The 24271-nt window shown below is 41.8% G+C and overlaps 3 protein-coding genes across 4 annotated transcripts; 2 read left to right on the top strand and 1 right to left on the bottom strand.

Moving 5' to 3' along the window:
- Positions 1-2337: 2337 nt before the first annotated feature.
- LOC104448514 (silicon efflux transporter LSI2-like) lies at positions 2338-6178 on the top strand. The gene is made up of 4 exons (XM_010062360.3): positions 2338-2537; positions 3053-4422; positions 4514-4703; positions 5844-6178. Exons 2-4 carry the CDS (start codon positions 3229-3231, stop codon positions 6104-6106), a joined length of 1647 nt encoding a protein of 548 aa, XP_010060662.1. The 5' UTR covers positions 2338-2537; positions 3053-3228; the 3' UTR covers positions 6107-6178.
- A 5269-nt stretch (positions 6179-11447) lies between these two features.
- On the top strand, positions 11448-18513 carry LOC104448523 (mitogen-activated protein kinase kinase kinase YODA). Its single transcript, XM_010062372.3, has 13 exons — positions 11448-11848; positions 12499-12610; positions 12691-13539; positions 13703-14449; positions 14622-14709; positions 14820-14882; positions 15059-15219; positions 15301-15376; positions 15670-15729; positions 15820-15927; positions 16029-16268; positions 17033-17121; positions 17324-18513. Exons 3-13 carry the CDS (start codon positions 12983-12985, stop codon positions 17838-17840), a joined length of 2706 nt encoding a protein of 901 aa, XP_010060674.1. The 5' UTR covers positions 11448-11848; positions 12499-12610; positions 12691-12982; the 3' UTR covers positions 17841-18513.
- A 440-nt stretch (positions 18514-18953) lies between these two features.
- Positions 18954-23689, bottom strand: LOC104448534 (short-chain dehydrogenase TIC 32, chloroplastic). Of its 2 annotated transcripts, XM_010062394.3 has the most exons (9): positions 23535-23689; positions 23330-23438; positions 22589-22820; positions 22304-22383; positions 21948-22101; positions 21426-21504; positions 20316-20400; positions 19695-19741; positions 18954-19377 (listed from the first exon to the last, which is right to left on the bottom strand). In XM_010062394.3, exons 2-9 carry the CDS (start codon positions 23433-23435, stop codon positions 19219-19221), a joined length of 942 nt encoding a protein of 313 aa, XP_010060696.1. In that variant the 5' UTR covers positions 23436-23438; positions 23535-23689; the 3' UTR covers positions 18954-19218. The 2 variants fall into 2 exon arrangements, with proteins under 2 accessions (XP_010060696.1, XP_039156671.1); XM_039300737.1 differs by lacking the exons at positions 23330-23438; positions 23535-23689 and adding an exon at positions 22991-23245.
- Between the last annotated feature and the right edge of the window lie 582 nt (positions 23690-24271).

The following is a 24271-nucleotide window of genomic DNA, read 5'->3' on the forward strand; positions in this document are numbered from 1 at the left end:
GGATCAGGGTCAAGGTCGGGGTCCACTGAAATCGAACACAGAGCTTTAGTGCTTATACTCGATTTTCCAGTTGTTCATGTGCAATTTACTAGAGCTCAAATGCGGTATATCTAAATAGGAAAATTAGATTTTTCTAACTAAATGATGGCAAATATTTTCTAATTTATTTTCAGATTACAACTGAATATTTAAAAATATTGTCATTTTCTCAAAACATGAATTTTTGAAGAATATTTTCTAAAAATATCATATTTTTCACAAAACAAAAATAGCATAAGATATTGATGTCACGCCTTTTAAGTGTAATATACAAGCACACGCATGTTCATCGCAACATCTCATTTATAAAGGGCAGTAATTCGCATTTATTTTCAAGAAGCTACCACCCAATTTTAAAGTATTAATTGTATTGAATATACTGGTTCTTTATTATTTATCTGGATGATTGGCACTGTCAAAGCGTGCGAAGAGATAACGTGATGTCTTATTCTCGGAGCATTTTGTAATCCTCTCGTCGTACAAAAAGAGTGGAATCGCGTCAATGCAAAAGTAAATTTCAGGGAATTGGTCGACAACACCACCCCCTCAAAAGATGCTGAGCCTCGGATTCGGTTCGTGCTCGCCACGACCTCCCGAAAATAAAAAATCACGAGTGCGCCCTTTTCAAACCGATGACCCGTTTTCAGTCAAATCAGATAGGTAAATTTCAGGGAAAAAGTAACAAAAAAATTGATTTATAATACCGATACTACTTTAGTTATAGACTTTTAATTGAACAAGTTTAGTTATAATTTTTTTTACATTTATACTAAAAAAATTATTAATATGGAAGCCGGTCGTCCTATGAGTCACGATTAGTGCTAATGTTGACACTTTTATATAAAATTTAAATAATAATTTGATTTTTTTAATTTTATATTAATTTTCTCCTTCTTCCTTATTTTCCTCCACCAACCTTCATGATGGTCGGTGGAGATCACTGACTACAAGCAAGGGTGGGGGTCGAGACACCCTAGTCAATCTTTGCCGAGGGTTGATGAGGGCTGAGCAAGGCCACCCCTCACCAAATCCAATGAGGGGCACCTTCGCCCAACCCTTGTTGGAGGGGTGAAGGCCAGCAAGCATTAAGAAACCCTCATTGGCCTCTTGCAAGGGCTGACTTTGCCAACACTAGCCAGAGGCCGGCAAGGCCACCCCTTGGTAGATCTAGCAAGGGCAGCTTTGCCTGGATGATGAAGGGCCTTGTCCAGGCGAGGGGTCTTGTCTAAGACACGGCTGGCCATCGCCAAAGGCTATCGAGGACTTCCTAGCACTCACCAGCATTTGGGCCAATCTCACCTATTGTCGATGAGGGCGTCATAGCCCTCGCCCTCGCCGGCAGTCGGCAACCTCCGCATGCCTCCAATAAGGAAAAAGAAAAAAAAAAAAAAAAAAAGGAAAGGAAAAAATTCGAAAAAATAATTAATATTATATCAAAATATCAACATTAACGTTTTTGGTTGTGCCATGTAGGACTATTGACATTAATGTTAGCAATTTTCGGCATAAATTGGCGGGATTGACTCAATTGTTATTAATGTGAAAATGTTTAGAACTAAATGATCTAATTAAAAAGTGTAGCATTGAATTGATACTAGTGCATAAATTTATGACTTTTTTGATACTTTTTTCTAAATTTCAATGGTGTGCACCTTGCGATGATATCCATTGAAATTGGAAGTAAACAAAAGAAGAGAAATAAATTACTCGGATCAGAGAAAGATGCATTTAACTCAAGCTATTCATATGCAGACCCATCTTTCGCCAGAGGGAGGGATCGTAATGACAGAATTCAGAAATCGCAAGCAGTCGAAAAGTCACATTTTCGCTTCATCTTTTCACTTCCGATTCCATTTGGCATCGTAGAGCCTCATTCGACGGACGCGATTAACTATTTACTAAAACTAGGGTAAACTTCATTTCATAACTTCTTAAGATACCAATTGAATAAATACGACCTTCAAAGCCTCATTCGACGGATGCGATTAATCGTTTACTAAGCCAAGGTCAATTCCATTCGATTAATAAAAATTAGCAAGATAAACATCCGAAATAAAACGTAAAAAATAATGGTGCTGAGTGCGCCTCCTAGTCACGCACCCAAGTATCGTGGGATTTTACTCGCTACCCATTTGCTTATTCTAAAGAAACTAAAAGACTCTCACACTAGCCCACTTCCTCTCAACTTTTCCTATGTGGAACTAGGAAAAACTCCATTTGTTTGTTTCAACCAAGAGCATACCAGGAAGTGTTCTCTTCATTTTCTACTGTATTATTGCGCGTGGTGACTGCAAGCTGATAAGCAGCATTTTGTGCAAAGTCATGCGATGAAGAGTCGAATTCTTCACCTCCGGTTGTGAGGTGATCGGCATTGCCTGGACATGTCGGGTCCATCCATGTCTCCATGGAGTCCTCTTCTTGAGTTTTTGACCGCCAGGAACCAAATTTTGCTGAAGTCCTTCCTGTGATTTGGGACTTAATAAAGATCAAAAGTTGAGGTAAATTTTGCAGCTTTACAAGTTACATTTTCTTGTTTTTCGCTCATGCTGTTCAGCACCTGCAATTTTTCTTGAATTAATACCCCCAGTTTCGAGCTCCAGCATTGTTTTATCATCCCTCTCGTGTCGCTACTTTAATGTGATGTGTCCCAAAGTCAGTTGTTATAGGTGACCCTTAACAGGAGTTTACTAATTTGCGGTTGGCAAGTAAAAGGATCACCAAGAAAAGTAGGATTTCCCAATTGCCTTAATTTTCTTATAATTATATTTTCTTTACTTATGTCAGTGAAAAGAATCCAGAAGTTGGTCGAAGTTTTTCTATCCTGTCCCTGGCGATCGAGATTGCTCTTCAGATTATTTTTCTAGTGAAAAAGTAACAGCAGACAAAAAAGTTCAAATTTAAAGTTTGGCTTCAGTTCTTTCCCATATAGACAAATACATAATTCATTGACAGGCTCGCTTTCTGGGAAAGAGACGGTAATCTAACTTTGTAACTAACTATTACCCTTTTTCAGTCCTTGAAAGGTTTTGTAGGCTGCGAAAGTTGACAGCTTCCCTAGTGCTGATGTTCACCTAGCTTTCTATGTAATGGATTCTGGTATCCTGTCAGGATGTCTCTGGTGAAGTTATAGCAATTAAAATCCTCGCCAATTGAAGTTTTGATTTCGGGAAACTTGTAAATCTTCCAAAAATGGCACTTGCTTCTACCGAAAAAGTGATTCTCGGGTCTATTGCCTTTGCGATATTCTGGGTATTGGCCGTTTTCCCATCTGTGCCATTCCTACCTGTAGGAAGAACAGCAGGTTCGCTCCTTGGAGCGATGCTTATGGTGATTTTCCGGGTCATAACCCCAGAGCAAGCTTATGCTGCCATTGACCTCCCAATCCTTGGCCTTCTCTTTGGGACGATGGTGGTTAGTGTATATCTGGAAAAGGCCGATATGTTCAATTATCTGGGTAAATTGCTCTCCTGGAAAAGCAAGGGAGCACATGACTTGCTTTGTCGGATTTGCTTGATCTCCGCCATTTCAAGTGCTCTCTTCACAAATGATACGTCTTGTGTTGTTCTGACTGAGTTTGTGCTTAAAATAGCTAGGCAACACAATCTCCCGCCGCATCCTTTTTTACTTGCCCTCGCCTCGAGCGCCAATATTGGGTCTTCGGCGACTCCCATTGGGAATCCTCAAAATTTAGTCATAGCCATACAGAGTAAGATCTCATTTGGGAGCTTTCTCGTCGGACTCCTTCCTCCAATGGCGATCGGGGTTCTTGTCAATGCGCTGATTCTTCTATGCATGTACTGGAAGCTACTGTCCGTCCAAAAGGACGAAGAACACGCAGCTTCTGAAGTAGTGGCTGAGGAAGATGTGAGTTCTCATCGATTTTCGCCTGCCACAATGTCACACTTCACATACCTAAACTCGCAAGAAGAGAACTCTAGGTTCGAGCCAATGGACATACAGAGCCCTCCCTCAACCGTAAATGGGAATGCAAATCAAGTCGAGTCGCTTAGAAACCGGTTGACTTCTTATGAGAATGAAATTCACCAGGTCTCAAGCAGTGCGCCTGCCTTGGCTAGGAACTCAACTGCATCGGAAGAGACGCTTCACAACGGTGCTTCTCAGAAAAAGCATGAAACGGCTGCTTCCAAGGAAGTCGTATCTGTCAACGGGTTGAATGATGTGTTCCCAGTGAAGCATTCGGAGGGGAAGGAAACACTTGCCTCTCGATATAAGAGGATATTGTGGAAATCACGCGTTTACCTTGTCACCATCGGTATGCTGATCTCTTTGTTGATGGGTCTGAATATGTCTTGGACAGCTATAACCGCCGCCCTGGCCCTCGTAGTTCTCGAGTTTAAAGATGCTCAGTCTTGTCTAGAGAAGGTATAGTCTATCTCTGGATTCTATGTGCCGGAACTCTCGATTAGGGAACTTGGGATTTGCTTTGTAAGTCATTTCTTTGTGATTTCACCAGGTCTCCTACTCTCTGTTGATATTCTTTTGTGGAATGTTCATCACGGTCGATGGATTCAACAGAACTGGAATTCCAAGCACTCTCTGGGACTGGATGGAGCCACATGCCAAAGTCAATTTCACTAGCGGGATAGCTGTTCTTGCTGTTGTCATTTTGGTGCTGTCGAATGTCGCTTCGAATGTGCCAACTGGTATGCTGAATTGTTGATGCTACTCGTGAATAAACCTGACATTTAATTAGTCTAGCAGAATCCTCAACTTGGTTACCTATTTGGTCTAGGGCTTGTCTATCGTGCCGATAAGAAACTTCAAACCAAACAGTTTACAGATGACCGAAATATCTTTGTAGAAGTTTTAACAATTGCACAACATGGATGCATTACCTAAACTCTCACATGTTTTTTTAACTATAATTGGTTTGATGTCTATCCCTCGAACCTATTTGTCATCGCCACCCTGTTTAAGTAAGACCAAAGATTTCTGCATACTTGATTCGAGATTTTGCTGATTGATCATTTACCTTGCATACAATACCATAAGGTTGAGCCTATTGAGCTTAGGACCAAAGATCGGACCGACTTTACGGGTGCGATCCGGTTCCAGGGTCATCCCAAGACGAACTGATTATTTTTTTGTTTCATTTTTTGTATTTCTTGAAAGAACAAATATATTATTTCAAATTACATATCCATCAATAATACGACATTGAGCAACTAAACTACAAACGTCAGTACATAGTAAATATAAATATAAGATAAGGTAATAACTGAAATTTCAAATTTGCACATGAGGTGAGCGAGGAGAGGCTAAAGATGAGCAACGGGGTGAGTGAACAAAGGCAAGCAACCTGGCCAGCTAGGTAAATGAATAGAGAATAGGGTTCTATTTTTTTATTTTTTTTGGTTGAATTAGGGCTAGGTTTCATTCCACTTTCTAATTTACACGGCAAATAGTGCAGGGTCTAGGAGTCCCAAAACCAAAAACCAACCCAGTCCTCTTGAGAATCAAACTAGGACTAGTTAGGTTGGGTTGGTCCAAGGTCGGTCCAGGATTGATCTCGGATCAATGCCCACCCCTAATTATACTTAATTTATGTATCTTATCTTGACATGTCCATGCTGATTCCACATTCCTATTCTAATGTTTCTACCTCCTCTTACTGTATCTTATCTTGACATGTCCACGCAGATTCTGTATTCCTATTCTAATGTTTCTACCTCCCCTTACTGTATCTTATCTTGACATATCCACACAGATTCCACATTCCTATTCTAATGTTTCTACCTCCCCTTACTTCTTTAGTTTAATGTTTCTAACACTTTGTTTTTCAGTTCTCTTGCTTGGAAGCCAGGTGGCTGCATCGGCGGCTGCTATTTCAGCCACGAACGAGAAGAAGTCATGGCTCATATTAGCTTGGGTGAGCACCGTTGCAGGGAATCTCTCACTGCTTGGATCGGCGGCCAACTTGATTGTGTGTGAACAGGCTCGCCGTGCCCCGGACCTCGGCTACACTCTATCCTTTTGGAACCACTTGAAGTTTGGAGTCCCTTCCACCATTATTATAACTGCCATAGGTTTGGCACTGATAAGATGACAAGAAGTAACTAATAGCATCTCTAGTGAATGCTCAATAGATCTTTTAATTAAGGCAATTCTCACTGAATTCGTTATCAGGTTCTTATCCTATCTATTGTTCTAGGGATGATGGAACAGATCAACGAATAATATTGATTTTGCTTATTTCCCACCTAGAGCTGAGGGTTTTTCTATGCGGGAGTATCAACTTCTATCGATCCACTCTTAAACTCAACTTATGTCCAGCCCAATCATTACCCTTTCAAGCAAAGGTCAATTTCGGCTACAATTTGATTTGATGGATTCAATGTTGAAGATGTCAATTTTATAAGCTAGTTATGATCAACATAGTAGTTGTTGATCAACTACCAAGATGTCAACTTACATGTTTGTTATTGATTTCAAGGCTGCTAATTGACTACCTAGTAATTGGAGGTTGTTTTGGTTTATTTCCATTTCTGTTTATTAATTTTTTGAGGTGACTATTTGGCTTCCAAGACTAGTGGATGAATTTTGAGTCTAATATTAGATACATGCATTTGATCTCGGTAACATGCATTTAGTCCTATATTTTTTTAAAGTCTTTACCAAGAGCCATTTCGTTTTTATGATTCCAAGAGCCATTTTCTCATTTGATGACGAACCAGACTGGCATTTGAATATAAGTGTGATTTTCTTCAAATGAGCGAATTTCTATTATGATTCTTTATCTAAGTTCTTTGATGGTGAATCGAGAAGTTCTTTGTGCTTGATCGGTGATTTCCTTTGGACCTTAATGGTGAACTTATCCTATCTCAAAATCCCTTATTCTTGACCAGTGCTGTTCCTTTAGGTTTTAGTGGTGAATTTCATTTATCTTGATTTTTATCCTAAACCGGTGAAGTGACATTTATGTCTTGGTGGTGATGTTCTCCATAAAAAATCTTATTGTCACTCAAAAGGCATCTTCAACACGCATCACTTTTACATTTCACGATATGATCACATTCAAAAGTCGAACTGGGTTCTCTTGGGCATTAAACAAATGCTAGGAAACATATCAGAAGTTTTTTACGGTAAACTTCACGGCTATGGGCATGTGCAGAATGCGATAATCAGAATTTCAGACGGGAGATGAAAACCTCATCAACAACTCTCTGGCATCAAGTAATACCCGGCGGTACCAAGTTGGTCCATCGGGCCCCAATCCAGCACATAGGCGCCCACAGGTTAAGCCCTCTACAGTCCAAGCTCGTACGATAATGGTTTTATAAAGAGAGAACTAGGACTTCTGCAAGCCTTCACCGAATAGTTTTTTTTTTTTCCTTCAGGACTTCCTTTAGTTAATCTGGACGACAGCAGAGTATAATATACAACGTAATCTTATACACCACGAGGGCGGATCTCCCGCGACTTGACTTAGAATGAGATGACAAGAGCACGTAGTTGCTCCTACCTCCTCTTTGCTTCTCGCGAAAATAAAAAAGAAGAGGATCAATTTTCTTGTTTTTTTCCTCTTTTTTCCTTTTTGAATTTGTGAATTCAGTGCAACTTCTGCTATGCTTTGTTGCGAGGATAGACAGGACAGCAATAGTGGACATACTTACAATTTTTTCAAAAACTTGTGCATTGGGTTGCGACCGATTCAACAAATGATTGTCTTTCGATGTAATCTTGCCCAATCATATAGTAAATAATCATCAAAGAGATGGTATTTATATCCTAGGCTCCGTTTGTTTTGCAAAAATATTATTCGGAAAAACGTTTTCCTTATTTTCCATCATTTATATGCTTAGGAAAAAGAGCCAAGAGAAAAATGTTTTTATGGATAAATTCAGGAAAATAATTTTCACTTTAAAAAAATCAAAATCATTTTCCAAAATATGATTATGATACCGGTGTTTGGACTAGAAACACGTTTGTTCTTGGGCTCTTGGTAGTAGATTTGGCTCTAAAGGCCAGGCCTAGGGCCGCCTGGGTCCATCGAGGTCAAGCCTAAGTCCAAAAGGTTAAGTTGGGAACCTTGGTGCTTGGGCACTAGTCCATAAAGGTTGGGCTCAAGACACCAGTGCTGGTGGTTGGGCCTAGGACTCTAGTACCGTCACCCAGCTCCCTCCCAACTAGGCTCGAGCCCTAGACCTCATGCTCGTGCCCAAGTCCCTTGTACTTGGGCATGGCTCCATTGAGGCTGGCCTCAGGTCCATAGTGCTTGGGCTTGACCCTACTCTCGGGATTGGGTCCATCAAGGCCGAGCTTGTGACTTCGGTGCTAGTGCCTATGTCCATTGAGGTTGTGCCTGTGTCCATTGAGGTCGGGCTTGGGTCCCCCACACCCATGCTTATGTCCCCACACCCGAAATCAAATGCATCGAGGCTAGGCTTGAAACCTTGATGCTAGTGCCTAAATCCATTGAGCCCGAGCTCGTGTCCATCAAGGCCGAGCCCGGGACAGTAGCATAGGGCCTGGGTGCCTCGAGGCCGAGTCCAAGACCCCGACATCCACACACGAGTTCATCAAGGCCGAGCTTGAGACCTAGGCTCTCATGCCTAGGTCCATCAAGGTTGACCTCAAGACCCTAGTGCTGCTCCTTGTCCATTAAGGCCGTCCAAGTCCATCAAGGTCGGGCCTAGGACTCCGGTGCCCATGCCTAAGTCCATTAAGGTCGAGCTTAGGATCTAATAACTACGCCCCTATCCACTGAGGCTGGCTTGGGTCCATCGAGGTCAGGCTTAGGACTTCAGTGGCCATGCCAAATCTCAAACACCCGCACCCAATTCCATTAACCTAAGACATTGGAGTGCATATCCTCGGTACCTGGCATGCTTGTGCATTGAGACCTAACTTGGGATTGATGGCCATGCTTGTGCATTGAGACCGGACTTGGGATTAATGGCCATGCTTGTGCTTGAACCCAAACACCCATGCGTAGGGTAAGGCCCATTGAGGCCAAATCCAGTGCCTTAGTGCTCATGCTCGATTTTCCGACTATTTATGCGTAATTCACTACAACCCGGATGTGGTATATCTACTTAGGAAACCAAACGATGGAAAATAATTTTCAATTTATTTTTCAAGTTACAGTCAATTACTGGAAAATATTTTCATTTTCCTGAAAAATGACTTTATAGAAAATATTTTTTAAGAACGTCACATTTTTCGCGAAACAAATAGGCCTAAGATATCGATGTCACGCCTTAAGGAGCAATAATTGGAAGTTATTTTGAAGAAGCAATCACTCAATTTTAAAGTAATATTTGCTTTGGTATATCGGTTCTTTATTATTTATCTAGATGATTGGCATGGTCAAAGCATAAGAAGTGATAACGTGTTGTATTATTCTAAGAGCATTTCGCAATCCTTTCGCTGTCCCAAAGGGAATGAAATCAAGTCAAAACAAAACGAGTCCAGAACGTCTCGACCGAGAGAAATTCTAGGGAATTGGTCGACTCCACTACCCCCTCGAAAGTTGCTGAGTCTCGGATTCGGCTCGACCTCTCCAATAAAATAGAATATCGCTAGTGCCCAACTTTTCAAACCGACGACCCGTTCTCGGTCAAAGCAGACCCGCCCTTTCGCTGGAGTGGAGGATCGTATCGACGGGAACTCAGAAATCGCAAGCAGCCGAAAAGTCGCATTCCGCTCCGTCTTTTGACCTCCGGATTCCATCCGGCACGGTCAAACGCGTCGTGAAGCCTCATTCGAGGGACGCGATTAACCGTTTACTAGAATTAGGGTCAACTTCATTTCGGGAAATGACGAGAACCTAGGCCCCTTGAACTAATCCGCAGGTTCTTCCTATTTTGCGCCTTATCTTTTTCACTCCATAGATTCGGCCACGTGGCTAATACGTTTCCTTTTCTTTCTTTCTTTCTTTCTTTCTTTCTTTTTTTTTTTTTTCCATAATTTAAGGTCATGGACGTAGAGATTCGGCTTCCTCATGCACCTGACAAGCCTCGCGAGACGATTAAGCTCGGAGCTTTGACTAAGGATGACAAATTCTCCTTCCCGTTTGACATCCGCACTACCCATCTTCACAAGGGGCGATGAAGTCCCGCAACCAATTGATTTTGCCGGTGAAGACGTGGTCAACTATCCATGGAATCAGAAAATCACTGTTTAAATGTTCATTGTTTCAGCACTTTACGACGACACAGAAGCTCATTGACATGGGTTTCTCAATGAAACTGCTCATCTTCCCATCAAATGACATATTCATGTAGTATCAATTTCCTAACATGTGATAAGTAGACATGATCATAAACTTGGCATTTGGGCAAGGCTTTAGTAAGGCCCTATACTTGTAGAGCCTAGCCCAATTTGGCCAAGCTCGCCTATATGCAAATTTATTATGTACTTTTGTATGTCGATGGGTGTGCTTGGCCTAGTCTAATCCAGCTTCGCTCATCAGTCATTTCGAGTGATCAAATAAAGATAACACAAATGTTGTTCTCCCATGAAATAAAAAAATGGAGAATAATTATTTTAGCAAAAAAAATAAACCGAATACATGGTTATTGCACTATATCGACATTAGTCATTGAAGCTACGTAAATTGCAATGGAATCTTAATATTTGGTTTAATCTAAAGATACATGTAACTATGATCTACATTATTGATATATTGCGTGATAACTCTCTTGTACCTAAGATCATAAAAGTTGTATCAAATAAATTTCCTATTTCTCAATTGCAAATAACCATGTTGAATTTGCAAAGCCGTTTACAACGACTCTACAACATAACTCTGTAGCTGGACTGTAAAGCAAAGAAAAAATATATTTTTTAAAGAAAAAAGGAGGAGGAGGAGGATGAAGAAAAAGAAAGAAGCTCGGGAAGCGAAATGTGGGCCGCCGTCCCGCTACCGAGGGCAAAAGCGTAAAATGACCCGCGGCCGGCACAGTCGGACTCCCACTTCGGCCTACCTAGTCGGAGACTGGATCATGACTCGATTAAAAAATAAATAAAACAACGAATGATGAGGACGATGATTTTTATTTTTATTTTCCCGAAGGAGTCAATTTCTTTCCCCAAAAAAAAAAATGAGAAGCTTGCTGGCTACGTAAAATTTCTCCCCACTCCTACTCCCTAATTCCAAGTCAAAAATTATTTTAAGCTTCTCGAATTGACGCAAGAGTAAAAAAAAACGTAACACCCCGAGAGAAAAGAAAAAAGAAAAAAGAGAAGAAGACGATTTCGCGTCCGAGAATGACACGGCAAAAAATAAAAAAATGAAAAATGAAAAAAGAAAGAAAAGGAAAAGGAAAAGGAGAAGACGAAGACCGAAAATGATATTCGCCTTTTTTTAAAATACGTTTTTACCGGAAGAAAAACACGGGGATATATAAAAATCCAACTCGCAATCAACGTAGAGACAACTTATGTCTTAACTAAGACACAGTCACTTCTCTCTCTTCTTTCTCTCTCTTCCTTCTTCTCTCTCCATTTGTTTCAGTCCCTTTCTGTACGCGATCTCTACACAGGCTGCTGCGCTCTCAAAATTCGCAGCGAATCCTCCCCAAAATCTCCCCCCAGCTTCGATTCCTGCCGACGCATTCCGCCGCGCGCCTAGGGTTCCGATTCCGCTCCGGCGGTCGCCAATCGCTCCAGATTCGGGGGCGCGCTGCCCGCTCGATTCTTCCGGGGGTGGGGAGGGGGCAATCGCCAATCAGTGTGCTCGGGGGCTGCTCAGCTCCCGGAGCTTCCCCGCCGCGAGCGGCGACGACCCGTCTTCTAATTCCGGTGAATTCTCGGGGGGAATCGAGCTGAATCAGCTGCGCGCCGTGTATGTTGTTCCTCCTCCCCGCGGGGCTCTCGCGCTCGTGTGTAGATCTGTATCGCGTGTAGATCGTCGGCCGTTGTGGGGGGTAGCGGGAGGAGTGATGGCGGGCGATGGGAAAGTGGGCGTTTTTGGGAATCGCGTGCTCGTGCTTGGGTTTTCTGGGGAATTTTAGTGGGTTGCATTGTGTTTGCTTGCTGGTCTTTCGGTAGCAGTTCGCTTACTTGCGGGGCGCGCGCGTGATCGGGAAGGTCTAGTAAATTTCGGAGTCTATCGTCCACTCTGGTATTCTTGATGCGTTAAAGAAAGAATTTTTTTTTTTTTTTTTTTTTGCTCTAATTAGGAGAGTGGCGAATTTCAGTGAATCCATGCTACTAATTAATCGGAGTGAAGAACATTGTGCATCTTTATGGTTACTTGCTTCTTTCATGATAATTTATCATAGATTCTATAGGGAATGGACGCTTGGCATATAGGTAACTCTCGTATTGAAATGGTCAAGTTATTCCATAATATGCTCGTGGTTATCTGAAATTGCTCCATGTCGGGGCCATCCGGCAAGTTAGACATCGCTGTTTGGCTTAGTTGGTAGATGCTGTTTTTTTTTTTTTTTTTTTGGTTATAAATCTCGAGGATGACAAATGGTTTTTGTACAGAAACACTCAACCTAGGCTATCTGATTGTTTGCAACTACTGGATCTTGGAGAGAGGGGCTATTTTCAGGACTGCTTTCTGAATAATCTTGGACAAGTGGATTTTCCAGTTTAAGTGAGTAGTAAGTTTTTGTACTACTTTTGGAAAAACATGGTATTTACATATATAAATGTTCTTATTTCACATGTGTTCAGGTTATACATACTGTGAACAGGAAGTTCTGAGAACCCAGTAAATCAAAGCAGGCATTCAATTGTGTTTCTGCTTGTTTGACTCATCCATGCTCCAGTTTAAAGCTTGCTCAGTCCTCCTAGGCATTGTGTATTTGCTATTGTATTCACACCAAACTTAGCTGTGGCAAAAAGATAATCTCGGATGTCTTTCCAGTGACATCATGTGGAGGCTCTAATTTCTAGTTTAACTGTATGTGGATGGGTTTAATTTGTTGAACTAGCTTGCCATCGTGACAAGCATCAAAGTGCGAGGATGCCTTCGTGGTGGGGGGGGAAGTCATCACATAAGGACGCTAAGAAGAAAACTAACAAGGAGAGTTTCATTGATACATTGCATCGCAAATTCAAAAATCCTTCTGATGGGAAATTGAACATCAGATCAGGAGGATCACGTAGACATTGTGACACAGTCTCAGAGAAGGGATCATTATCTCGAGCAGAATCGCGATCACCTTCTCCTTCTAAGGCAGTTTCCAGATGCCAAAGTTTTGCTGAAAGGCCACTTGCTCAGCCACTTCCACTTCCTGGTCCTCACCCTGCAAGTGTTGGTCGTACGGATTCTGGGATCAGTGTGCCGAAACCTCGGTCGGATAAAGGCCCCAACCTTTTTCTACCTCGCCTACCTCTCCCCAGACCTGCATGCATACGTAGCAAGGCAAATCATGCCGAATTAGATGGAGACTTGGTCACCGCTTCAGTTTCCAGTGAGGGCTCCATTGATAGTGAGGATCCTGCGGACTCCCGGCAGCGTAGTCCTTGTGCAACTGACTATGATAATGGGGCCAGAACTACTGCAAGCAGTCCTTCCAGGTAAGCCTGTGTCTAACAATTACATTTTCTTTCTGGTGGAAACAATTACCATAGTTTGGTTTGAACATTTTATTTTTTTCCTCTCTAATTGTTTAACTGTGTACCTCCCTGCTCGTAGAATGAGTCTGTGTTTTGACAAATTTATCTTTTCTGTTCTCGGAAGATTGATACTCAAGGATCAGAAACCTACTGTTGCCCATATAAGTCCAAGAGAAGCCAGAAGACCAGCTAACCTTTGTCTAGGCAATCATGTTTCCCCTGCATCACCGAAGCAGAGACCTTTAAACAGTCATTTGCCAAATCTGCAAGTTCCATTCTCCGGTACATTATATAGTGCTCCAGACAGCTCCATGTCCAGTCCTTCCAGAAGCCCATTGAGAGGGTTTGGCACCGAGCAAGTTGTGAATTCGGCTTTCTGGTCGGGAAAGCATTATGCAGATGTTACGCTACTTGGCCCTGGCTCTGGCCAGTGTTCCAGTCCAGGTTCTGGTCACAACTCTGGACACAATTCTATGGGAGGTGATATGTCAGGACAGTTGTTTTGGCAGCAAAGCAGGGGCAGCCCTGAGTATTCTCCCATACCAAGTCCACGGATGGCTAGTCCTGGGCCTAGCTCTAGAATTCATAGTGGTGCAGTAACACCAACACATCCTAGGGCTGGAGGGTCGTCCATTGAGCCACAGACGACTTGGCCTGATGATGGGAAACAACAAAGTCATCGTCTGCCTCTTCCTCCTGTAGCAGTTTCCAATTCCTCACCTTTCTCTCATCCAAATTCTGCAGCTACATCTCCTTCAGTGCCACGGAGTCCAGGAAGGTCAGAAACTCCAGCAAGCCCTGGTTCACGCTGGAAAAAGGGAAAATTGATTGGTAGAGGCACATTTGGGCACGTGTATGTTGGCTTTAACAGGTAATATTGTTAAATCCATTTGCTGGCATAGGTTTATTTCCTTGCATACAGTATGAGCTGATAATAATCAATTAGATTAGGGCTGACTTGAACATTGAGAACGTAGACACAATAGTTAAGATGTATATTAAGAGTCATACAAATGTGACCATTTGACGTTTGACTCATGCAGTGAAAGTGGGGAAATGTGCGCAATGAAAGAGGTTACGCTATTTTCAGATGATGCTAAATCAAGGGAAAGTGCAAAACAGTTGATGCAGGTGATTTAATCATGTTTTGTCCCTCTCTGTGTGGTCTGTTGGTTCATATGAATTCTCTTGCTTCTTCTGGACCGTCATAAGCCTTTGAAACGTGCTATTGGGTTCTGCAGGAAATTGCGCTATTGAGTCGGCTACAGCACCCAAATATTGTGCAGTATTATGGTTCAGAAAATGTATGTTCATAATTCAGTTATTTCCTTTCTTTTTGCTAGGCTTGATGCCAATACTCCTCTGTTTTCAAGGATGCTGATGTAAAGAAGTACAGTTTTTGCCTAACTCATGAAATTGCATTTGTGGGGTCTTTTAGTACTCGATGTATTTAGTAAATTCTGTTATATTGGTTGAGCAGGTGGATGACAAACTTTATATCTACCTGGAGTATGTATCCGGTGGTTCAATTTATAAGCTTCTCCAAGAATATGGACAACTTGGTGAACACGCCATACGTAGTTATACTCAACAAATATTGTCAGGTCTTGCTTATTTGCATGCTAAGAATACCGTTCACAGGCAAGAACTATCTCTTTCTAATCTGACAATCCCAAAGCAGAAGCTTCTTTTCAGATTTGCTTGACCATCTTTCTTCTGCAGGGATATAAAAGGAGCTAATATACTCGTAGATCCAACCGGCCGTGTTAAATTGGCAGATTTTGGGATGGCAAAGCATGTGAGTGAAGACATTTACAGTACTTGATTAAGCTAATTGTAGCAATGGAGCCTTGTGTTTGTAGAATATCTTAGGTGAAAAGAGAGAAAAGAATGGCTGCAAGTATGTACTCTGATGGGCTATTATCACAATCTTGAATCACAATGCTTGTATAATTCTCTCATTAATTGTTATGGTTGTTGGTATGATTTGAATCATTCATGCCTAGTATTTATCTGTGCTTTTGCTAGAGGTTCGCCATGGTTTGCAAGTCACCTTTGTTAATCCAATCTCCATTTTATTTAATTTTGCAGATAACTGGACAGTCGTGTCCCCTTTCTTTTAAGGGAAGCCCATATTGGATGGCCCCCGAGGTAACTTCCTCTCTAGCTTAGCATCTCAATCACAAATCTTTTTTCGACTATTTTTCTAGATTAATAGTTTAAATTTGATATCTGGCCCAGGTTATAAAGAACTCAAACGGTTGTAATCTTGCTGTTGATGTATGGAGCCTTGGATGCACTGTCTTGGAAATGGCCACAACAAAACCACCTTGGAGCCAATATGAAGGGGTCAGTCAACTCAGAAAGATGCTTATAAATTTGAACCCCACATTTTTGAAGTTCAACATTGAAGGTGAATAATGTTTGTTTGCCTTTTGTGTGATGCATAGGTTGCTGCTATGTTTAAGATAGGGAATAGCAAGGAACTCCCTACAATTCCAGACAGCCTTTCTGAAGAGGGAAAGGATTTTGTAAGGCAGTGTCTGCAACGAAATCCGCTAAATCGTCCTACAGCTGCTCAGCTTCTAGAGCACCCTTTTGTGAAGTTTGCTGCATCACTTGAAAGATCAACTTTGGGGCCTGATCCTTCAGATCCACACATTGGGGCTGCAGTTCCAATGAAACCCCTGGTAGTTTCTCTGACTAGTTTATTTATGAATAATGGGCTGAGGCTAGAAATTGTTATGGTACCTTTTTTTTCTTGCACTTTGCACAATAGTGGGTGCCACTTCATTGGGCAATGCTACCTCATTCTTCTGATGATGTCATTTGAACCGTAAATTCTCCCATAAGAGAATCTATCGTTCCCCCCTTCAGTTTAAGATGGTGTGTCCATCAAGTCGAAAGAATGAACAGCGTCAGTTTCTAGGATGCAGTGTATGGTTCATTCTGATAACTGCTGTGAGGAGATAAAAGTGTTAGTATCGCCATGCCGAATCTTAGTTTTCTATTGGGACTCAATATTTATCATTTGTGTGTGCTCTATTAGGAATTTTGGAATTTTAGTTTTTGGTAGATGATACTATACGATTTTCATGGTTGTTGAAAGAGCTGCAGCAGACCACTGTACATGTTGTGATGCTTTGAGATAAAGCAAATGAACTAGACTCAATGGCAAATAAGGGCAGTTCAAATGCATGGATTCTATGAGAATTGAGAATCAAAGGAACCAAAAGCTCATCCAGCAGTATAAAGATCATTATCGAGCAGTTTGTAGAAATATCAGGACTGCTCAATGTTTGTGTGATAAACTCTGGGACGTCTTATCAAGTCCTTTAGGACCCTTGTTATTTTTTTATTTTATTTTTTTATGCTTTTATTGGTCACAACATTGGTGCTTCCTTATAGATGGTTGACTTGTGAGGTGACTTTACCAATCATTTATACTTTGCAGGGCATTGGGCAACAAAGAAACACTTCTTTTGAATCTGATAGACTTGCAGTCCATTCATCTAGAATAATTAAACCTGGTTCTCATGTTAGGTTTGTCTCTCTCTCTCTCTCTCTCTCTCTCGCTCTCTCTCTCTGTGCACGTGCTTGCAGAAGCACATTAGAATATATATGCATATCCTCTACAAATATTTAGTGAGTATAAATTCCTTATAGCATTTTGCATCTGATGTGTCTGGAAGCAACAATATAGTTTGTGACGAACTTTTTTCTAATCTCCTCAATCCGATTACAGTGACGTGCATATTCCAAGAAACATATCATGTCCCGTCTCGCCTGTTGGAAGCCCTCTTCTACATGCAAGGGCACCGCAACATTTCAATGGAAGAATGTCGCCTTCACCAATTTCTAGCCCACGAACTGCTTCAGGCTCATGCACTCCCTTAACAGGTGGTAGTGGTGCTATCCCATTTCATCAGATGAAGCAGTCATTATACCTGAATGAGGGAGGTGGGAGCTTACCGAAAACCTCAAACAGTCTCTACATTGGTGGGTCCTCTTACCATGACACAAACCAGGAAATCTTTCGAGGGTTGCAGCTGGGATCTCAGATCTTTCCAGAACTATCATGCTCAGATAATGGTGTTATGGGAAAGCCATTTGGGAGGTCGCCTCCTGGGGAAATACGTGATGGACAGTCAGTATCGGCAGAACGCGTGTCTCAGCAGCTCCTGAGGGATCATGTGAAGGCACACCTGACCCTGGATCTTGGACCCAGTTCTCCACTGCCTAGTCGGATCAATGGTGTTTGACTCGATATGTTTAATCGTCAAATAGGTCATCTCACTTGTCTGGCTAAACAGGATTGCTGCGTTCAATTGGTGAGATACTAAGGGAGCTATTTTTCACAATAAGGATGCTAGGAGATTTTAGAATTCCTGGAATAAGAGCTCAAGAGACGTGTTACTATTGATTGTCCAAATGCAAGCTGGGGTGAGCTATTTGACAGAGTTGGCGCACCAAAGCGGGATGGTCATTCCCCTCAGTGTAAAAAGTGGTACCGTACACTCTCTACTCTTTCAAAGTTAAGAGTATGAAATGGATGACGCCCAATCGACTGGAGGCGCTTTTGGCTCATGGGACAGGATTTTGAAAACGGTCCATCATATGAGAATCTCTTGGGGGAATGGGTTCGGTAGGTCGCCATGCTAAACTAAAGAGAAGTTTCAGCTGGTAAATCATACAGCTTTCGGACTAATTTTTTGGGGGTCCACACTTATGTACAGATAATGGTAAGCTCAGTCGAGGTTTCAGCGGTTGCTCGGGAAGCAGCTGCGGATTTGCCAAGCCTGCAAAGTCTTGTTCATTATCACTGGCAAAGCCATTTCACTTGTATGTAACACCATATATCACTCTGTACTATTTCTTGTATGTACAATATGACCCCAGATGAATTAAGAGATCAAATTTCATTCTGTTTGTTAAGATACATCACCCAAGCGGCGGACCGATTTCAAAGTTTGAGCTTTGAGGAAGTTGATTTTGCGAGAGATTTAAGGCGACCTAGATGGATTCTACAAATGAGTTGCATTTACCGACGGTTGTGGAAGAAACTTACCACCCAAATAGGGAAAGTTTCGACCAAAGAGGAGAAAAATACCAAGGCAATTGAAAATTTAGTCTTGTACAACTTGGGTCAGACCCATGGGATTCTGAAATTTGATGCTTTTTCTAACTCAAATAATTCATGCTAGAAGTTTCAACATAGAAAATACTCTTCTTGACTTTTGTTTTCATTCCATATTTTGATTATTTCAAAAATATCCCTCTAAGAAAGAATTTCACTTGAAAACTCACATTGGCTCCGATACGTGTGAATTATTAGGACGCACTAATGTGGATTTTGTTTATAAGCGTCCCCGTAATACTTTCAAACATCTAAAATAAAAATGATTTAAGTTATTCATACATATCAGACCCAAAAAAAAAGATGAAAGAAAAAAGCTACTCATACATACGCTTTTCTTGCATTAACTGTTGCGGATGATCAGTACTGAAAATCGAATTATCTCTTGATGAATAAACTAAAAAAGGGACATGAGCAAGCGTTGGCATGACCCTATTAACAGTACTCAAATACTATTGTGTTTCGTTTTCCAGCATAGCAGTGCATGACGGATCCCAAATGCGTCACTTGACCAAATTCATGCTAAAATCCCAGAGTTTCTTGGCCAACTCAACGTCTTTGCCCTTTGAGCTTGCCTTAGCCAAGTTACTGTCCGAAAAGTATTCGCCGCGAACCCCCTTGACTTGAGGATGCAGCGCCAGGTAGCATGTCGTTGCAGCCCCCTACATGATCAGTCGGCAGAAATTGGAGAAGGAAACTATGGTTTAGGCCAACAGAAAACATTCCATACTAGGAGAATAGTACTGTCATACTCATCACTACCTCTGTGTTAACTTACGGGGCGGAATCTAAGAGCATGCGCTGTTCACAGGTGTTAAGAAAAGAATGAACTGCTGGGAGAAACAGTTCCCGTCTCTTCTACAGCTAAACACCTAATCAATGACATGGTTTACTGGTTCTAAACGATGCACAGCCATGAAGAAGGGTAAATAATCCACATTAGCTATGACAGACGTGACTTATCTCTATACAGATTTACCTGCTGAACACTCTTAAACAAAAGTTTTCCGACTCCCGCCATAAAACCTGCATGAAACCAAAACAGGGGCAAAGCTGGATTGGGGCTGAAAAATGTACTACATATTTTACCAATTCAGCAATGCTTAAAGCAAAACATGTGCAAAATGCATTTTGAGTGAGTCTGTTATTGAATGAGCTCAGAACAGAAAGAAAGTCAGGTTATGCCTTCAAAACCAAAAACAAGAAAAAGAAAAAAAGGAGCAACACAGCATTAACCCCCAAAGAAGCAAGACATGGTTATTGCTAATTGTCGAAACAACTTAAGAAGCATCACCCAGATGCTCAGAAACTTCACAAACATAGAAGCTAGCACTATGAAAAGCATGAAACACAGTTGATCAGCACTAAAAATACTCAACACTTCCTGGTGCATGCATAACTCTCTCCATTTTTCCCCCTTTTCTCCTTAGTAAATTCTCTTTTTTCACAGAAGATGCATGAGTTTTCATCCCCAGGATTGCAAACTTTTCAATCAGATAGCAAAGCACTCTCTCAGACCTTTACTTTTACCATGGAGTACACTAGCAAACATAGCACTCAAACTTAGTCAGATTTCAAGTCAGAGATGCAATGGAAATACCGCTGGATATGATGTTATGTTGGAAAAGATTTGTAGCAATTACTCCAGGGTGGAGAGAATTGGCAGTTATATTCACCCCATCTTCCTGCATAATATTCAAAATATTTCAACATTAAACACTATGGCAAATTCAAAAAAGGAAAATTTCTCAGCAATCCATCTTTGTCGTCAATCCAGTGCGCCCTTCAGTTATTTAAACAGAAAACTGCGGTTCATTCACAGAAAGAATTTGAAAAAGATTTGTCATCCTAAGTACTATTAGGTTGATTTCTCTACAGATTAAAGAGTTGCTTCGTGATGCTATTTCCAATTCCAATGTTCACAAAGGGGAAAGGACAACTCCGGCAGGACCAAGAAATTATTATTCGACCGAAATTTTCCCCTGTATAGCAGAAAGGAAGTTCGTGTAGCAAGTCTGAAAACTTCCCTGATCAGTATGCAAGGTAAAAGGGTAAAATTAGTAAGTAGAGATGTTCCGTAACTTTATCGCAAAAACTTTAAGCTCATATAGGGCCTCAGAGTCAATTTTATAATTGAATAGATGGACATCCAAAGTTTTCCAGGAAATATCCTTCATGGGAGCCAAATACAGGGATATAATGGTTTATAAGCTGTTTGGAAGTTATACACCATTCAAATGTTCTTTTTTTTTTTTTGGTGACCCGGGAACCGTCATACAGCCGACAGCCGACGACGTAAGTCCGGGGTGGCACCACAGGGACCCACCTCCCACGGCGTCGCAGGTAAGTCGCGCAATGGGGGCGAGAAGTTTTGAACCTCTACCCTTCCGGCTGAGGTGAACCAACTCGTCCACCGCGGGGTGGGTGCACCATTCAAATGTTCATATTTAAGATATAAAAAAAATGATCAACACTAAACAAGCAGAATAATAAAGCGAAAACAACAATGAGAAGGCAAAAGGTCAATGTGTGGCCATGCTCATGACAGGACAAAGAAAGGCCAAGGATCGATTAGATCACTTGCTGCATATTGAGTGATTAGTACTCTCATGGTTATTTGACAAAACCGAGAGCTACTCTTCTACTCTTTTATTTATCAAACTACATTATGGAAAGTCCCATCTGAATGTAACTTAAAAGAACTTCTTACCTTCAACTGCCTTGCTAGCTCGTTAGAATGGAGAATGTTGGCGAGCTTGGACTGTCCATAGGCCTTGTATCCATGGTACCTACACAAGAGAAGTGAAAGTGCAGTCAGGAAAATGTAAAACTACTGAAAAGAGGCTTCTCAAGAAGTCATCCTGGAAAATTGTTTTTGCTTCATCAGTCAATTTTAGGAGATCTCCTAGCTCATGGCATGGAGAGAAGCAATAGATGTACCACATCGCCTTGAACGAACAAAGTTAACTCCAGAAGGAGTGAAAAGCCCTTTAATACTGAGTTCATGCACCAAATAAATTTCATATCACTTCATTCAGGCTCATTGACCAACAATGACTAAAAAGATGAGAAGGTGTCTTTAGTAGTCAAATAGTCCAGCCTCCAGAATTCATGGAAAACCAAAGTGAACAGCACATCACTGAGCCACTTGCTCCAAAAGAGTTTTGATATACGGAAATCAGGCATCATTAACCATCTTTGATGGAGTACTAAAGGAAACTTCATTTCTTACTCTGACTTGTCATTGATTTTATCAAACCGGATGCCTTCATTGTATGTCCATCGGTGAGCCTCTGAAGACACATTCACAATTCTTCCTTCCCTGCTACTTTTACGAGCTGTTTTCTTCATGTTATCCAGCAAAAGATTTGTCAAAAGGAAATGACCTGCAGAGAGAGTTTCAGGAGAGCCAGATGAGATGCAGAAAGCTTAAATGGCCATTTTAAGTATGGGTAAATCCTGAAGCATGATAAGATGCAGCAGTTGATTGCAGAAGGCATGCCATCATTGAGGAAATTTCGCACTCAGAAAGTACAGCACTTTTTGCATAAACTCTTTCAACAGAATAAAACACATGCCATTTTTTACCTATGTGATTTGTGGCAAACTGCAACTCTATGTTGTCTTTTGATAAGATGAATGGTGTTGCCATAATTCCTGCATTGTTACTTTCAGATAAAAAATTAAGTAAGAATGAGCAGAGAAGACTAGTACATTCCTGAATGCATGTGAACCTACCAAGGGATCTGGTTTGTATGCATTCCCCCTCCAATATTACGGTTTGAGTTGACCTTACTGAGGGTGTTGGGAGGGGGGAAAGAGATATTTTACCATGGAAAAGAACAGAGAGTTTTAAATTTGAATCTTTCTTACATGAGGATGTTTAGTGCATGACCGGATGAATTGAAGTTGGATGCAAATTTCCTGACAGACACCATTGAGCTGAGATCCAATTCCATCGCATCTACCTTTGCACTAGGTATTTCCTTCACTATTTCTTCTCTGACATCACGACCAGCAGCCATATTCCTGACGGCCATGACCACATTCACACCGCGCAGGGCAAGGACACGGGCAGTTTCTTTACCTATGCCATTGGACGCTCCTGCAGTTGGGATAGCATTCACACGAAAGAGCAAGAATCAACTCATCATGCCCAAAAAACATGATGCTCCTCTTTCCATGACATTGAAAGATGGCGCTGTCAAGACAAGCATAGTACTGAAGTACCAAAACAATCAATGAAATTAGAGTGGGACTAAACACTGACACGACCTCTAAAGTCCGAGCAACCAGATCATCATCATATTACAAGCAGCCATGTGTTCTTTTCTAGACACGCATATGGTCACCTGCTCGCCACGAAGTGAAATCAGACAACAAAAGCTCTATACGGTCGACTAGACAAGACTGCGAACAAAATTTTAAGCATGAGGAAAAGACGTCAAAAGCTATGGAGCCAAAGAACGAATCAATGAACACGCAAGCAAAGGAGACGACTATTCCCACATCGAACGGATGAAAGCAAAGGAGCCCACGAAAAGTCTTAGCGATAGGCTTTCGGATAACGAAAGGTTCGAGTGTTATCTGAGAAAAGAGCGTGAAAGAAGTGACCAGTGACGATGGCGGTGAGGCCCGAGCCGTCGATTCCATGAGTGACCTCCTCGGCCGTGGAAGAAGACGAGAAACCCGACGCTCCCTTCCGGCCGAACCACCACATTATCTGCAATCAAGTACGACTCTCTACTGAAAACTGCACCGAGTCGAGGAAGAAACTCAGAGAAAACAACAGCAGAGATAAGGGAAAGTGAGTAATTACGAGTTTGGTTTGGTGGGCTCTGGGGGTTGTGATTAGTGGAGCAGATGACGCCAAGTTATCAGCTTCATTAAGAGTTTGGTTCAGGAGTCGACCATGGAAATGCTTGGCAACGCACGCAGCCAACACATTCCACGCGATGGTCTTTTTCAAAGGACATGACAGTCTATGTACTCCTGTAACTTCCGTAGTATTCTCAGACTTGCAAAGGTTACCCCATCTCTTGTTGTTTACTGCCTAATTGAGAAGATAGTACCATACCATAGCTATGCCACGTACCTTGTGACACATGTCCACTTACCTTGTGACACATGTCGCTCGTGGTTCCGCCTGTCAGAAAAATTTCAAGCTCTCATAGGCTGCCCCCCCCTCGCTCCACTCCACGGTCTCTCTCTCTCTCTCTGCTTCCTTCGTCTCGGGCGGCGCGCTCTCTTCACTCTTCATGTTCTGCTCTCTCTTTACACTCCGTTCATCGGACGACAGCTCTCTCTGCTAGGTCGGGACTCGATTAGGGGAGGGAGAGAGAGGGGCTCACGGGAGTTTGAAATTTTTCTTACAAGTAAGCTTGCGAGCAACACATATTGCATAGTGAATAGACTTGTACATGGCTAGCGTGGTACGACTATTGTATGCAATAATTTCTCAATCACATACATAATCTCGACCTTGTAAGCAATAGGGGATTAGACCAAGCTATAGCTAGCAGGTAAACTGGCATACACCACGTAAAACCTTACTAA

This window comes from Eucalyptus grandis, chromosome 1 (assembly GCF_016545825.1).
Source record: "Eucalyptus grandis isolate ANBG69807.140 chromosome 1, ASM1654582v1, whole genome shotgun sequence".
Taxonomy (NCBI): domain Eukaryota; kingdom Viridiplantae; phylum Streptophyta; class Magnoliopsida; order Myrtales; family Myrtaceae; genus Eucalyptus; species Eucalyptus grandis.